At 36.2% G+C, this 15,690-nt stretch overlaps 1 protein-coding gene across 13 annotated transcripts in view; it reads right to left on the bottom strand.

Annotated features, from left to right (window-relative positions):
* Positions 1 to 15,690, bottom strand: part of CHL1 (cell adhesion molecule L1 like) — a 201,534-nt gene that overhangs the window by 2,454 nt on the left and 183,390 nt on the right. For 12 of the 13 annotated variants that reach the window (XM_058726201.1, XM_058726192.1, XM_058726197.1 and 9 more), the window contains 8 exons: positions 13,691 to 13,913; positions 12,403 to 12,518; positions 12,066 to 12,270; positions 11,737 to 11,859; positions 8,643 to 8,822; positions 4,840 to 5,001; positions 4,065 to 4,196; positions 2,062 to 2,134 (listed from right to left, as the gene is read on the bottom strand). In XM_058726201.1, the coding sequence (XP_058582184.1) occupies positions 2,062 to 2,134; positions 4,065 to 4,196; positions 4,840 to 5,001; positions 8,643 to 8,822; positions 11,737 to 11,859; positions 12,066 to 12,270; positions 12,403 to 12,518; positions 13,691 to 13,913 (1,214 nt within the window). The remainder of the gene's footprint in view (positions 1 to 2,061; positions 2,135 to 4,064; positions 4,197 to 4,839; positions 5,002 to 8,642; positions 8,823 to 11,736; positions 11,860 to 12,065; positions 12,271 to 12,402; positions 12,519 to 13,690; positions 13,914 to 15,690) is intronic. The other variant, XM_058726204.1, reaches the window with a different exon arrangement.

Consider the following 15,690-nt stretch of genomic DNA (forward strand, 5'->3'; position numbering starts at 1 on the left):
CAAAACTGTGGTATGAGCTTAGGGACCGGGCAGCAAGTGGTGCAGAAACTATCACCTAGAAGCCGGAAGGATGACAAGTCATGTCATGACCAAGAACAGCATCCAGTAAAACTGTCTCCTGGGATGGCTTGGAGACTGGATAATTTTCCGGATGAACATGTTTTGGGAGAAGATGATGGAAAACATTAAGAGATTAAATAGATTTAATTAAAATATTAATAAATAATTTTGTTAATGGGATGCCAGGTTAAACAGTGAAGTGGATGGCTTTATGAGGCAGCAAAGTATGGAGGAATGAGTTTTTGAGCAAAACATTATCATAGCTTTTTTCTTCCCTATAAAACTGAACCAGTAAGATCTGTAATTCAAATATATTTTAAACAATTGCCATAGGCTCCTAATGATTCTTGCCTCATGGAATCTGAGTCACAATTTTTAAATTTGTGAAGTTTCAAGTTCCCCTCTCTCTCTCTCCCTCCTTCCCTCCATCTCTCTTTACTTTTCTCTCTCCCCTCTTTCCTTCCTTCTTCTCCCTTTAATGATCCTTATTCTATAAAGAACTTGAAGTGAGTAATCAAGAAATGTAAAAATATAAAAAGAGCTTTTGATAAGTGGACAAAAGAAAAATTAGCATAGAGCCTATAAGGAGGCTCAGATGTACATCGGTTAATCCAGGACAGCTAATCACATTGCTCCATTTCACTGAAATGGATCCAGGGATGGGCCAGTTAGAGTCAATCAAGTCTCTTTTCTGATGTGAATTCTGGCCTCCTGTGTGATAAAGGCCACATAAGCCTGGGCGTTGCAACTCTCTTGGCTGCAGTACACAAAGGACCTGATGGAAAACAATGCCATCTCAAATACAAATAGCTAAGAAATGGGGAGGGTGGTGGAAAGAGGAAGATGGTGACCAAAAACAGTAGAATGAGAAGTTTAACACAACCTCAAGAACTCCCTCCCTCATTCGGATATCCTGCAATTCCTCCCAGGTCTGGCACACTTTTTTTTTTTTTTTTTTTTTTTTAAAGAGAGAGAGAAAGAGAGCAAGAGAAGGAGAGAGGGACAGAGGGAAAGAGAATCTTAAGCAGACCCCATGTTCAGCATGGAGTCAGATGCGGGGTTCGACCCCACAACCCTGGGATCGCGACCTGAGCTGAATCAGATGCTGAACCCAACCGAGTCACACAGGCACCCCACACACTTTTTTGTCTTAAGTTTGGCCATGCTCTACCCAGTTGTTAATAGTAACACAACCCATTTCATCTATAAAACCTATCTTATCTCTTTTGGATGATCCTTTATCAGCATCCCTCCAGGGCTGACAGAGCTGCTCTTCTTTTCTCTGCACTTTCTTATTCTCTTTACTTAATTACAGTGATTTGCATAGGTAAGTTTTTTCCTCTGCAGACTGGGTTCATCTAGAGGACAGGATGTGTAACTTACTCACCTTTGTAAGTAAATAAAGGTATACAGAATACATGTTTATGGACAAAAACTGAATACAACCTGGGTTCGTAATGGCCATGCTAGAGACTTCAAGATGTTTTAGAAACTCCAAATAGATAATCACCCTAAATGAAATGGTATCCTTTGCATTGCACACAGAGCGTTAAGAAAAGTCTTCTAGCACTCACATCTACATAGATTGCAGTTACACCCAACTGTGCACCCAGAGATTGGTTACTATCACTCAAGTACATCCTATTTTTACAAACCATTGCTTTTTTTAAAGTGTTCATTTATGTCGAGAGACAGAACGTATGTGTGCAGAGAAGTCACAGAGAGAGAGAACCCCAACCAGACTCCACACTGTCAGCACAGAGCCTAACACAGGGCTTGATCTCACGAACTGTGAGATTATGATTTGAGTAGAAATCAAGAAATGGACGCTTAACCAACTTAGCCACCCAGGTGCTCCTACAAACTATTCTTTAAAAAGGCACTACAAGATAGCAGTATAAACTTTATTTTAACAAGAAATACTTGTTTGTTTTTGTATTTTTAAGCTTATAACCTCATGAGTGCATGTTTTAATACATTTTGAGAAAGGACACTGTTTACCTGTATTCACCAAAGGTTTCATCTTTTACTGACTGAACTTCTGGATCTGGATGCAGATCTTCCTTTTCTTTCACTAAAACACAAATAGAGGGGGAAGTAATAAAAATAATTTTTAAAGACATATTAATAATGTAGTTAAAGATAGATCATCAGTAAGAAGCACTGCTCCAGTTCTTAGATACTAGCGAGTCAAGGTTTTTTTTGTTTTTTTGTTTGTTTGTTTTTTTGTGGTTGTATCTACAACCCATCAGTTACCTCTTTGTTTAAGTAAAAAAGGAAAAGGAGTTCCTGGATTCTCCTGATTTGTCATCAGAATTACAGCCTGTTGCAGACCATCGTGTGGCTATTCAGTACTATGTGGGCAATGAGTCTTACTGGAAGAGTAAAACTTAGTTATGGTTTCTTAGGGAAGACCAAATTACTAGATCTACATTGTACTAACCAAAACTTTTTGAAGATGCCATGGGATCATACCAGATCTATGTCACTAAAGTGAGTCAAGAGTCAACCCTATGACCATCTTCTTGTCACTCATATTCATAATTGCCTCAGATAATCAGAGTATTCACGTCTATCTACGGTGACATTTTAAATTTGATTTATTCTAAGTAGTGGGACACAGGACAACTAGGAAAACTCAAACAAAAAAACTTCATGGCATCTTGTACTTCTACTTGCAGAGACCTAAAAGATTCTTTCACCCATCCTACAATGTGAAATGCTGACTTTTTTTTTTTTCTTTTCCATCATTCTTTAAAATTTGGATAGGGCCACACTTCACAAGAGACTATTTGTGGGGGATACTCAGAAGAGGATGTTCTATCTCTTTAAAATTTCCAATTAACTAACTCAGACATTCATTAATTATTGAAAATCTACTTCATAATAATTCAGGGTTCACAGGAAAAAAAATGAGACGGATAATTACATAAATTCCCACACATACATTTTTAAAAAAAAATTTTTTAACATTTATTCATTTTTTTTGAAAGGCAGAGAGAGACAGAGTGCGAATGGGGGAGGGGCAGAGAGAGAGGGAGACAGAGAAACAGAAGCAGGCTCCAGGCTCCGAGCTATCAGCACAGAGCCCGAGGCAGGGTTCAAACTCACAGACCGTGAGATCATGACCTGAGCTGAAGTCGGCCATTTAACCGACTTAGCCACCCAGGCACCCCTCCACGCATATATTTTGTAAAAATTTAGAAATTATGCTTTTGTTTGTTTGAATGTTCAATATACATATCGGTTCCCAATAAATATTTGCTAGATGAATCATAAGCCAATAAAAGAACTTCTCACTAATCTGAACATCATCAAACTAATAGGAGGAGGATCTAAATCTTTCCCATTATGTAAAAGCATCTTGAATGCTAATAAGAGCAACAACACAATATGGATATCTGACAAAGATCAAATAAATTTGAAAGTTGAATTAAAGCCAACCATTATTTAATTATGATGGTTTTTATTTATGTTTTATGTACATAAATGCAGGAGCCAGTGTATTCAATATATGTCATGGTCATAAGAAAAGCATTCCCAGCCATGGTTAACTCTAACAAAGTTGGCTGACGGAGTCACAACTGTTAGAATATGCTAGTGCATGCATTCTCTGCACCATAAATATGTGGCAAGGCTTGCTATAAATGGGTCCCTTCCTCTTAAGACAAACTGTATGTGTGTGGCGTAGTGATTAGTGTTCTCAACATCTCTGATACTTTACAGACAGAAAGTAGAAGCTTGGAAATATGATAAGCTTCCTTAGAGACTATCTAAATACTAGAAAGTAGAAAACAAGTAACCATCTGAAAATAATATTCTGGACCATATATCCTTTGGTTAGTTAATTTAGGATATTTTTTCCTTTCAGTACACTGCATATCTAATGTGCTAACATAAATTTGACTTAAATGTGTAACTTAAAAAACAAAAGATGTGTCAGAAGAATGCCTCCTAGAAAATACTATTTAATAACTTCATAGGATATTAAGAAACAGCTTTACCTGAATACTTTCCACCTCTGTTCCTCTTCACAAAGCAAACAGTTAACAGGATTAGTGTGAGAAGAGCAATCGCACACATCAATCCAATAAACCAGCCTTGAGTGGAGATGTCATCATATAAACCAGCATATTCTGTTGTACAAAGAGAAATCACACAGTGAACACTAGAAACAGGCTTTGGGATTATGCCCCTTGTGAGAATATGAAACATATTTTTTAAACATACAAAATAGCATCCGATTTATTTTTCCTTTCATTGACCCTTGAGGCAATGTGATTTAAAGGACATTTCACTGGAAGAATACTGATAAATCATTGCAGTCTTTATTTAGAAAGAGCCCTCTCAAGCTACATTTGACTCAGAGGATGAAAACCAAAAAGGGATAGTGGAGGCAGATCAAGTGAAATACACAGCAGCACAAGCAAGCAAAAGCATAAGCTGGCTTGGTTATATGCAGATTGCCAGGGAGTTTCTGTGGGGCTTAGGTTGTTTTGTTTTTCTTTTTAGTTTTTGTTATCAACATGTGTTAATTGGCAGGAGGTATTTTTAGTCAACTACTCTGGTAAAAATGATAAGGAATATGTTGGAACTTTGTGGAACATTCTTCATTTTGATAATTTAAAAATGGTATGCTAAAACAAATTGAAACTATTATCTTTATAGCTAATGTACTCCACATTTTTATCTTTAATACAGGAAGTAGGTAAAATTTAAAAATCTACAAAACATAGATTTATTGTCTAAAATTGCCCCAAATACAATCTCATGTCTCACCTCTCCCTCTGGTCTCAATTACATCTTCAAAAATGCTATTGTTATCAACCCAATTCTTAGTCAAGAGGCGAACTATATGTTCAGCTCCAGGCTCAAATACCTCTACTGGGTGAGTCTTTTGAGTAAGATTTACTCCTTCTGATATCTTCCCGATACTTTTACCTAAGAAATGCACAGAGTTAAATCATATAAATTGTAATTGTTGAAAAACAGGACATGAAAAGTAAAAAAAAAAAAAAAAAAAGTTTAAAAAATCCTGTTATTTGAGAGGAGAGCCATTTATAGCACTTATTTCTCAGAGAGTTTTTGAATTATCAGGAGATCAAGAACATCAGCATTTCAAGCTTTTCTTTCTTAATACACTGAAAATGAGTAAATGAAATGAAATTATTTCATGTCCTTTAAAGATGATGTACTTGTTGATGAAATGGCACTATATGAATGGTTCAAAACCAAACACAGATTTCAAAAAATTATACAATGTCACTTTGTGCATTATGAACTTTCTCAGACCTAGCAGGAAACTGAACATGGCCATTTTGGCTTGGTTTTGAAAACAAATGGCATTATAATTATATGTGTGTGTGTGTGTGTGTGTGTATACACACACACACACATATATATATATATATATATATATATATATATATATATATATGTATGTATATTTGCTTTGTTCTTCTCCATCAGTACTGATGGAATAGCATCATAACATGATCATATATTATATACTTGAAATTTGCAGACACATAAGCAGTTTTATAGGTACATAAAGTACAGGTTTATAGGTACATTTAAATGAAATGCACTGGGATTTTTAAAATATTTTAAGACAATAATACTTTAAAAAAAAGAAACCTGAGTAGGGCAATATATTAATTGTAGAATCCTACAGAAGTTAAAAATATGAGTCAAGTGTAATTAAAGGTACATTTGATTTCTGAAGTTGCAACAAAATATGCAAAATATCTTTATATTTGATCCACAGTTTTGCTAAGAATCAACTCAACATAATAAATGTAAACCAGAAAGTGTTAATAATTTACACTGGAGATAAAATACTGTAATCCATGTTGAGAATATTAAAAGTTATGAAATCCTGTTTCAAATGGGTATATGTCACACATTAAAATTTGGTTATAACTTTTAACCATTGAATACACATTGATGATATAGTTACTGGTAACAAAAGGGCTTCATTAAAAAATATCACCATGGGAGAAGTAAGGCTAATTATATTAGTTGAGCAAAGCCTTTAAGATTGAGCACCACTGAAATAGAACACAATTAATCTTGACTTTGAAAAACAGAAATATTAGTATAATATTAAGTAGTGCAAGCTTTTGAAAAATAGAGCAAAGCAAGTGTTTTGTTCAAACCAATAAGGACACAAATATTTCTGAATAGCTCCATCATCTTTCCCCTCTTAGATTATGGAATGTGAGCCACCTGAAAATCAGACTGACAACCAGAAAATGCTTGTGTATCAAATCCCATTCTCTGAACAAATGCCAGATGACCTTAAAATGTGCTATCTAGGCAGAGCAAGAAGAAAGATACAGAGAAATAGATTCTAATTTTCACAAAAGTTATTTTTAGAGTGTTGTGATATCAAGCTTTATCTCCTCAGTGGAAATATATATGTATTTTTCCTTTTTCAGAGATCAGGCTGAAATCCAGTGGCAAAAAGAGATTATAGTTTCTTTCCTGTAAATATGGCAAGATATGCCTATAGAAGAGAAATCAGTGTCAACTGGGGAAGGGGCAGTAGCTGAAAATGCTGAATCCTGAAAAAGAACACAAACATACTAGTAAGGAACATTTTCAAATTACTGAGACATAGGGCAGTGAAGAAATATGTTGTAAGATACTCAAGCACATTAGCTACATCTTTAATTTGCAAAGATGCCACATCATTTATAAAATCATACCAAGAGCATTTTCCATTAGCTAAAAACATTTTCAACCATGAAAGTGACCAAACCCAAATTCTCTAAATAATTCCATATATGGTGACTATAACTCTTCTAAGAGGATTTTGTGAATTTTTTCTTACCTGCTGCAAATTAGCAATGATGGGATTAGCATTTCTCCTGCATATTATGGTCTTGATTCTAACAAAATAGCAACCCTCTCCATGCCTCAAACTCTGTTTTGAAAAATATGGAAGTTGCACATTTAGATTACTACTATTCTGATTTCTTTTCTTTGTATGGAACACTTGATGCCAGTTTGACCTCTTGAGAAATGAGATCCTTTTTGTTACTAAAAAGTTTTCAATTACCATTTAAAAAAATTTTTTTAATGTTTATTTATTTTTGAGACAGACAGAGACAGAGCATGAGCAGGTCAGGGGCAGAGAGAGAGGGAAACAAAGAATCTGAAGCAGGCTCCAGGCTAAGCTGTCAGCACAGAGCCCAACGCGGGGCTCTAACTTGTCAACAACGAGATCATGACCTGAGCCAAAGTCAGAGACTCAACTGACTGAGACACCCAGGCGCCCCTCAATTATCATTTTTAAATCTCTCTTTTGAGTTCTTCATTCAACATGGTGTTTCATTTGTTCATGGGAATAATTTGTGGGTTTCTTGGGAGAAACTATTTGAATACATACCCTTTTCCCATAAAAGGGAGCTTTGAGTATTTAGGGTATCCGAGGAAAACATAAACCCTTCACTGTGTAAATACAGTAGGAACAATAAGGAGAAACAGATAATAAAGATCAGAGCACAACCAATCATACACAGTGATTTTACAGTGATTCATATACACTTGGATATATTTTAAAATAATATACATACTTTATAAGTTACAAGTTAGTCTTTCCCATTGCTATTGTCTTTTTCTATTGATTCTACCTTTCTTTTCTGATCTAAAATTTGGAAAAGCATCCAGAGCAATGGCTAACATACAGTAGAAAATAAACAAATGATTATATTTCCCTTCCTGCCATCTCCTTTTCCTTCTTGTCTTCCTCAAATATCCTTCTAGGTCTGATCAACTTGAATCCTATACAATGCCCTCTTTTTTAACTTATATCTGTGCAGCAGTTCCTCTGTTTCATTTCCAGTTTTTGGCCCTAACTTCTTAATTTCTCTCCTTTTAAGCTTAGCAAAAACACTGCTAAAATTATAATTGTTGAAACAATTTGGGAAGGAAAATGGGTCTAAGTTGGAAAAAACAAAACAAAACAAACCAGAAAAGTGCAAGTGAATTCGCAGACTTACACAAATGAAACCAGAGATTGATGGGTCATTTCCAAGCCAGTATTTGACATCAACCAGTAAACAGTTAAATTAAATTGATACATGAATCAATATATATACACGTGTGTGTGTGTGTGTGTGTGTGTGTGTGTGTGTGTTCGTGTGTGTATGTATGTACGTATATATATATATGAGTCAAGACATGGAAGTTAAATGTATTAGATCATTGTTACAAAATGTCTACCAGGACAAGAGGCAAAATTTTTTTGTTATGAAAAATTTCCGAAAGAAAAATATCCCTCTACTAACCTTATGAATAACTTCATGGACTTACATACTCCTATTTTAATTAAGTAAAATTATAGTCCCTGACCTTATATATACTGAGGCTATAGTTTCATGCTGTTGTGTAGAAATCCATAAATTGAGTCAATGTGAACTTTACACACAAGAGAAATAAATTTTGTATCTGTATCAGTGGAAAACAAAAGGTCAAACAGATTGAGACCACAATCATTTCTAATTCACAAGGGATAGCATGGTATGTTCCCTTCAGAGCAATTTAAAAAACAGCATGCAGGAACCTCTTGCACTTACTCCCTTCTCCTAATGTGGAGCCTTCCTCTGTGATTGGTTTTCCACAGCCCTTTGAAGTGCAAGCCCTCAAGTAGAATTTGTACTTGGTAGTCGAATTGAGGTTTGAGAGACGCCAGCTGGGCTTTGATGGAGTGGTAATGTTGATATCATTTAGTTCTCCAAGTTCATAGGTGTCATTTACTAAAGAAATAAACATGAACAGCAATGCCTTAGATTTCATACTCTTAACATTTCAACTTGTGTCGTCCCTTATTTTTGATTCTGTATACACTTGTGGTATGCAAGGCACTACCTTAATGATTAATGGCCAGCAACTTACTCAATTCTATGATGTGGACATAATTATTATTACAATATCGTACATGGGAAAATTGAGGTCTAGCAAGAATAAACACCTTGCCTCAATCCAGAGCTAGTAACTGGCAAACCAAGATTTGAATCCAAACCACAGTCTTTCCACTCCAGAGCCCATGTTCTTGATCACTCTGCCACACTGGAGCGAATCACTCCACTGTCATTATACCTATTAAAAATGATGGACTTTCCTCCCATATTATATATTCATTGAATCCTTCACATAAGTGCTTTTAATCTTTTAGCAGAATAATTTGGACGATGTTTTGTCCAAATTCACTTTTTTTAATTAAAAATATTTTTTTTAATGTTTATTTATTTTTGAGACAGAGAGAAACACAGAGTATGACTGAGGCAAGGGTAGAGAAAGAGGGAAATACAGAATCTGAACCAGGCTCCGAGCTCTGTGCTGACAGCTCAGAGCCCGACATGGGGCTTGAACCCACGATCTGTGAGATCATGACCTGAGCCGAAGTCGGATGCTCAGCTGACTAAGCCACCCAGGTGCCCCAATGATTTGTTGTCTCCCATGGCTTCTGGTTTAATATGAGACACCAAATAAGTCCTCATTATATGCAGAACCAGTAAACTGATTAATAAATTATATATTATAAGATACCTACTATATACTAAGAACTATGCCAAGTGCTAATCAGAAAAAGATGAATTATTAGACAGCATCTTTCAAACAATTTGGACCAGCAAGACCATGGGATTTATGGTATTACCATAAGTGGGATTACCATAAAAATAGTACAAGAAACGAAACATATCCCAAAATTGTGCAGCCATTAGTAGCAAGGGAAGGGCTAGAATAAATCCTTTTGATGCTAGTCCAACATATCACATAGGTTAAAAAAAATACATATATATACATGCACACACACACACACACACACAAACACACACATTCCACATAAAAATGCCTTTTTTTGGTTTATATAGTGCAATTAGATCAATGAACAAGAAAAACAAAGATCCACATGTTGGAAATTAGAAAAAAAAATCACTCTTTACAGATTTGAGAGCATTCCTATAAAATACCACAAAGTCCATTGAAAAACTACAGTAATCAATCTACAAATTTAGAGAAGTATATAGAGAGCTCTCATACACATAATCAACAACTATTTAGAACATACAAAGCAACGGAAAGAGAGAAGTTATCCAAAAATATTTCAACAGAACATACAAAGCTACGGAAAGAGAGAAGTTATCCAAAAATATTTCAATATACCTTAACAGAAAGCAAAGTAAGTGTACAATTACATCATTTGATTAAAAATCCATATATCAAGGAGTATGATAATCACTGCAGTTGTTAACATTCCAGACTTTTCTCTAAGAACTTGTTTTTTAAAAAAAATTTAAATCTTACATACAAATCTACACAAAGGTTGAAATTAATGTTGAATTTCTTTACTCTTCGGATACATAAAATATACCTTTACCAAACAAATTAACAGTTTAAAAGTCTTCAAGTATTTCTTCAGTGCTGTCTATATATTTGAAAACCAGTTCATAGAATACTGTAGGCTTAAGAGCTCAGCATGGAGAATCAGACAGATTTAGGTTGGAATCCTGCTTAATACTTACTTTACTACATGGCTCTAGTTAGGTGAACTCCGCATGCCTCAATTCTGACATCCACAAAATAGTGAAAATACATCCCTCATATATTTTCCATTTTAATGAAAAAATATGGGGAGAGCACTTGGTACTGATCCTGCTACTTAGCAAACACTCAAAAAATGCTAACATGCTACCTCTACTGGGATTATGCCTGTATCTATGTAACTATATGGCCCAATTCAGAACAGGCCTTAGCAGCTAAAACTCATACGCGACCTGGATTGCTACAAGCTTTGAACTACCTGGACGCAGAATAGCTCATTGAGACCATCATCAAGATGGCTTTTGCAAGCAGCACAGTCCTAGGGTTTCGGGTGTATGGAATTCATGTCCTCAAAATCTAAAATTTTCTATGACCTCAGTTCCCTAATTTCCACTTTGACATGATGCTTAGATGTAAAGACTGTTACACATGGAAGGCACTATGATTAAAAATAACCTGATTTTGTATAAGTGTGTTTTCAACCAAATGTCACAGCAGCACAAGGGCAGAGCCCAGTCTGAGTAATGAGGCAAAACAACCCTTCAAGGCTCACAATACAATGTGCCTATACCAGCAGGCTATACACAGAGGTTTCTACAAACAGAAGTACATTTAAGGTTGAGGCCGGAAGCATGTGTTGGAGACAAAAGAAGTGCAGGGTGGAAGTTACATGCGCTCTGAGTCTCTGTTACCTCCTTTACTAATGCTTTTCTTTGGCACGTTTCTTAATTCTCAATGCTTCTTATGCATAAATATTAAATATATATCCTCTGGTACCTACTGACTTTTCCTCTGAATCAGGGATTGGTAAACCTTTCTGAAAAGAACTATATTGTAAATATTTCAGCCTTTGTGAGCCATGTAATCTCTGTCACAGCTACTCAATTTGGCCACTGTAGTGAGAAAGCAGTTACTGACAAATGTAAATGAGCGGACATGTATGGCCTGTTTCTGAAAACAGGCAGCAGGCTGGATTTGGTCTGCAAGCCCATTTACAAACCCCTTTGTTGTTAAGGTAGTATGCCAGCTTACAAACCACCATCATTAGATTCTCAGCATAGCAAACCAAATACTCAACCAATAATGAAATATTAATAGGTGGACCCAAATCAAATTTCTACTTACTTATCTGATACTGTAATAGATAGCCAGTTAAGTTTCCATTCAGTTTCTTCGGTAGTCCCCAGGTTAAAGTAGCAGTGTCTTTATCAACTTTGATGACCTTCAGAAAAGCTGGTTGTTCAGGTACTAGAAAACAGAAGATCAAGAAGAGACACTTATAAATTGGTAAGTTTCTTTTTTTTTAATATCCATTAGATTACAGTTTTTTATAGAAATTGAGAAGCTAACTCATATGAAGTACATATTAATTAACTACTAGTAAGGAAGGAAATGTTTAATTTGCCCATGGCATAATTCCCATTGTTGGCATTATTGTCCACTGTTATTCTTACCTCCTTCTGGTGTCTGAAATATATAAGGCTCACTCTCTGGACCAGCTCCTTTGGAATTATAGGCTAAGACTGTTAAATGAAATTCACTAAAGGCGTCTAGAGAAGGAACCATTCCATAGTTTCTTTGTCCGGAAAACCTCAGAATGTTTACTTCTTTGGGATGTGTTCTTCCATCCAACAGACTTTTTGTTTTCCACCAATTTATCTGCAATGGAAATAGCAATGCTTTAACATTTTGGCCATGGTGGCAGATGCTCTTGTAGCTTCTTCTGAGATCAGTTCTTATTTGCATTTAAGATATTTATTCAGCAACAAGAACAAAATCTATAATAAAAACCTGATATCCTTTTAGATGTCCATGGACTCTGTCCTTTGGAATTGTTGACCAGGAAACTTTAACTAAGGTGCTGTTTATAACGTCCACACCATGGATCACTGGAGCTGTATCAGGATCTGTTAAGCACATAAGAATCATGAGTTTTCAATAACCTTTAAATGTGACTGTATCCCCTTTTCAAAAGGTGATTTTTCATAATGCTTAATCTGAGCAAAGCACTCTTAGGAAATCAATTCCAAATGGAACCAAGAGAGTTTCTCAACTCGCAGGAGTTTCAGAGCCCTAATAGGTTTCTAGGAGAAATGCAGCTCTCCAGGCAGGGGCAATGTTACCAGAAACAGTGGCCAGTGAAATACTCTGTGGGTATCTCGCCTTTAGAGGCAGGTGAACTAAACAATGTAACTAAAATTACTTGACAATTTGATCAATCTTTTGGGAGCAAAAGATAACTGAGCATATGCTAAGTGTAGGCAATGTTGGATTGGCTCACATAATCCTGAAAACAATGCAGTAAAGTAGTAGTATTATCCCCATTCTACAGAGAACTAAGTGTAGAAGAATAAGCCAAATGCAGAGTAGCCAAGATAAATAATATCTTAGTTCACAGTGATGTTTCTGGTGTACTCAGGTAGAAGAATTTAGGTAGCAGGCAAATAAGGAGTTAAGTCATTTCACATTCTCAACCTTCCATTCTTGGATCAAAATATTACTCTGGACACTGGAAGAATAATGAGAGTAACGCCTTAATGACATGAAATAGAGCATCTTTCCTTTTTTCAATAACCTACTTGTTATTATGGTCTAAGTATTTAATAATATGAGCATATCAGTAGTACCTCAAAACTGTGTGTGTGTAATTCTATATACAAGTCTCAGTTTGCATCTCATCTGCATGAGGAAGATTCCAGACATACGAGTGAGGCCAGTGCATGGCAGCAGATGGTTGTTAGGAAGTCTTTGATAAGTAAGGACAAATGTCACTGGAAACCATAATACAGTTATACTGATCAACTAATTACAGTGATGATTACTCGTCTTTGATTTTAATATAGAAATGGGTTTACTGGGAAATTGAATAAAATTAAAGCTTTTAACATACTTCCTTACCACTCTATAGTGATCAGCTATCCTACAGTCAACCCTCAAGTAGGAACCAAGTGTTATATTTCTGTTAATCTCCCACAGCTAGTATATCCTCTTTGCATGCAGTAGTTGCTCAAAAATGTTCATCAATAGAAATGCAATATGCATGAAAGAGGTGCTTGGCGGTTTCAGGTGTATCACTTACAGTCTTCCCCAGAATACAGAATCACTGACTGAGGTTCAGGGCCAGAGCCAAGGTGATTGACCGCTTGGACCTGGACATCGTAAGGAGCGTAGACAGTAGGCGTCATCACGCGCAAGGTGTGGTTTGTGACCGTCTCTTCTTCCCACTCCACGGGGGCTCCCTGTGGCTTCCATGTCACTCTGTATTCTAGTCCTGGTCCATTCTGCTCCATGGATTTCAAAGGCTAAGACAAAAGGTAAGACTCATCTAGTGTGATCACAGATATGCTGAGTCAGAGACCGCGGCAATCCACCCTAAATGGCCTAAGAAACATTGCAATAGAGGGATCGGGTCTTGGAAGATCGTAAACCTCCGCCTGGTTTAGAAACGCTTAGGAAAATTTTTGTCTTTCTCTCAGTTTGAAAGTTAGTCCTTCACCTACCTAAGTAGTAAGGAACCACAATTTAGATGCCTTGTGGTTAAGTTTCACTGTTCATATATGAAAGGATTTACTAAGAAATTCCACAGAGGACTTTTGCTTTTGTCTAAATTTTCCTCTACTATTTCATGACCAAAGAACTAGGAGATATAAAAAGGGCATGATCATGAACTGCATGATTGTGAAAAAGATCTCCCATGAATTTTCAGTCAGAACTCTTTCCACCTGACCCCATCCATCCTTCTCCATATGCCTTTCAAGAGAAGAGAGAGATTGAGTAAATCCTTATTTCTGGATAATATGCATGTTTACACATTAGCACCTAGAAGATATAGCTCTTCTCTATAATAAAATAACTCTCTAGCTTCTTGACTATTTCGTTAAGACAAAGTGCCCCCCCTCCCATTACCAGCTTCCACTATATTTTCCTGTAAAAGAAAATTTAGTGGAGGAATTTCTCGCATAGGAAATTGGTTATTTCCACTCTCATTTTTAATCAAGCATTACTTTAATTAAAAAAAGTTAAAGTGATTTAAACCACCTATTTCATTCCAAAAATGGGAATATGCATTTAAACGAATCTGTTATATAGAATACATAAAAATGTGACTTTAGTCCTAGAGTGTAAGGTTCACTTAAATAAACAGTAATTTTGTGGGTATAGACGAGCTATTCAGTAATGTGGTATGTAGTGTTTTCTTACAGAATGTGCAATGCTTCTTGATTCAGTCCAATTTACTAAAATACTCTTTAGATGGATTGGCTGGAATTAGGTTGAAAGGAGTGCTATATCAGCAAAACAATTTCAAGTTACACTGACTCCAAGGTGATTCCTTAAAATAGTTATGAAGGGAAAAAAAAATCAAAACAAAACAACACCCTTCTGAGATTTCAGTCACTGTCTATACTTTGCATTCAAAGTTTTGCACCGAGGTAATTTTTACTACCATCAGGATATAAATTCACCAGGGGCTCTAGCAGTGCCCAGATGAATCAGGCCACAAGCTTCTAGTTTCATACCGCAATCTGGAATTACGGTTCCTTCAGCCTCTACCAACAATAAATGTGCACAAATAAAAGTATTCAATTTACACATGTTTTGCTCCAGGGAAAATTGTTACATTTGATAAAGCTTTCTGGCAAATTTTAAAATAAACTGCCACCATAGGTAACACTTTTAAGAAAAATCTTATCTAAATCACCAGGCTCCTGGGTGCCTGGACTCCGGAAGAAGCCGGAGGAATATTTTGTATTTGGCTTTCAGACAACTGGCAACAAAACCACAGCAAATTCTTAAAGAGGCCCCCAACAAAGATAGCAGACGGGAAGGACAAAGGCAGGGGTGGGGGTCGGGCCCTCTTTTCATCACTGACTCAGCGCAGGGCATCTGGGTAAGGTCATTAAAATGAGAGTCCCAGCTTCTCTGTATGAAACATACAGCTGATAGCATCAAGCTGCGGTGGCCCTTCAGGAGTGCGGACGACTAATGAGCTGATACTGGTATGCCATGGTGTGTTTCTCTGAGGAACCGGCCTGATCATTACATGCTATTATTTTCATCTAACCACTTATAACATCTGTC

This window comes from Neofelis nebulosa, chromosome 4 (assembly GCF_028018385.1).
Source record: "Neofelis nebulosa isolate mNeoNeb1 chromosome 4, mNeoNeb1.pri, whole genome shotgun sequence".
Lineage (NCBI taxonomy): Eukaryota > Metazoa > Chordata > Mammalia > Carnivora > Felidae > Neofelis > Neofelis nebulosa.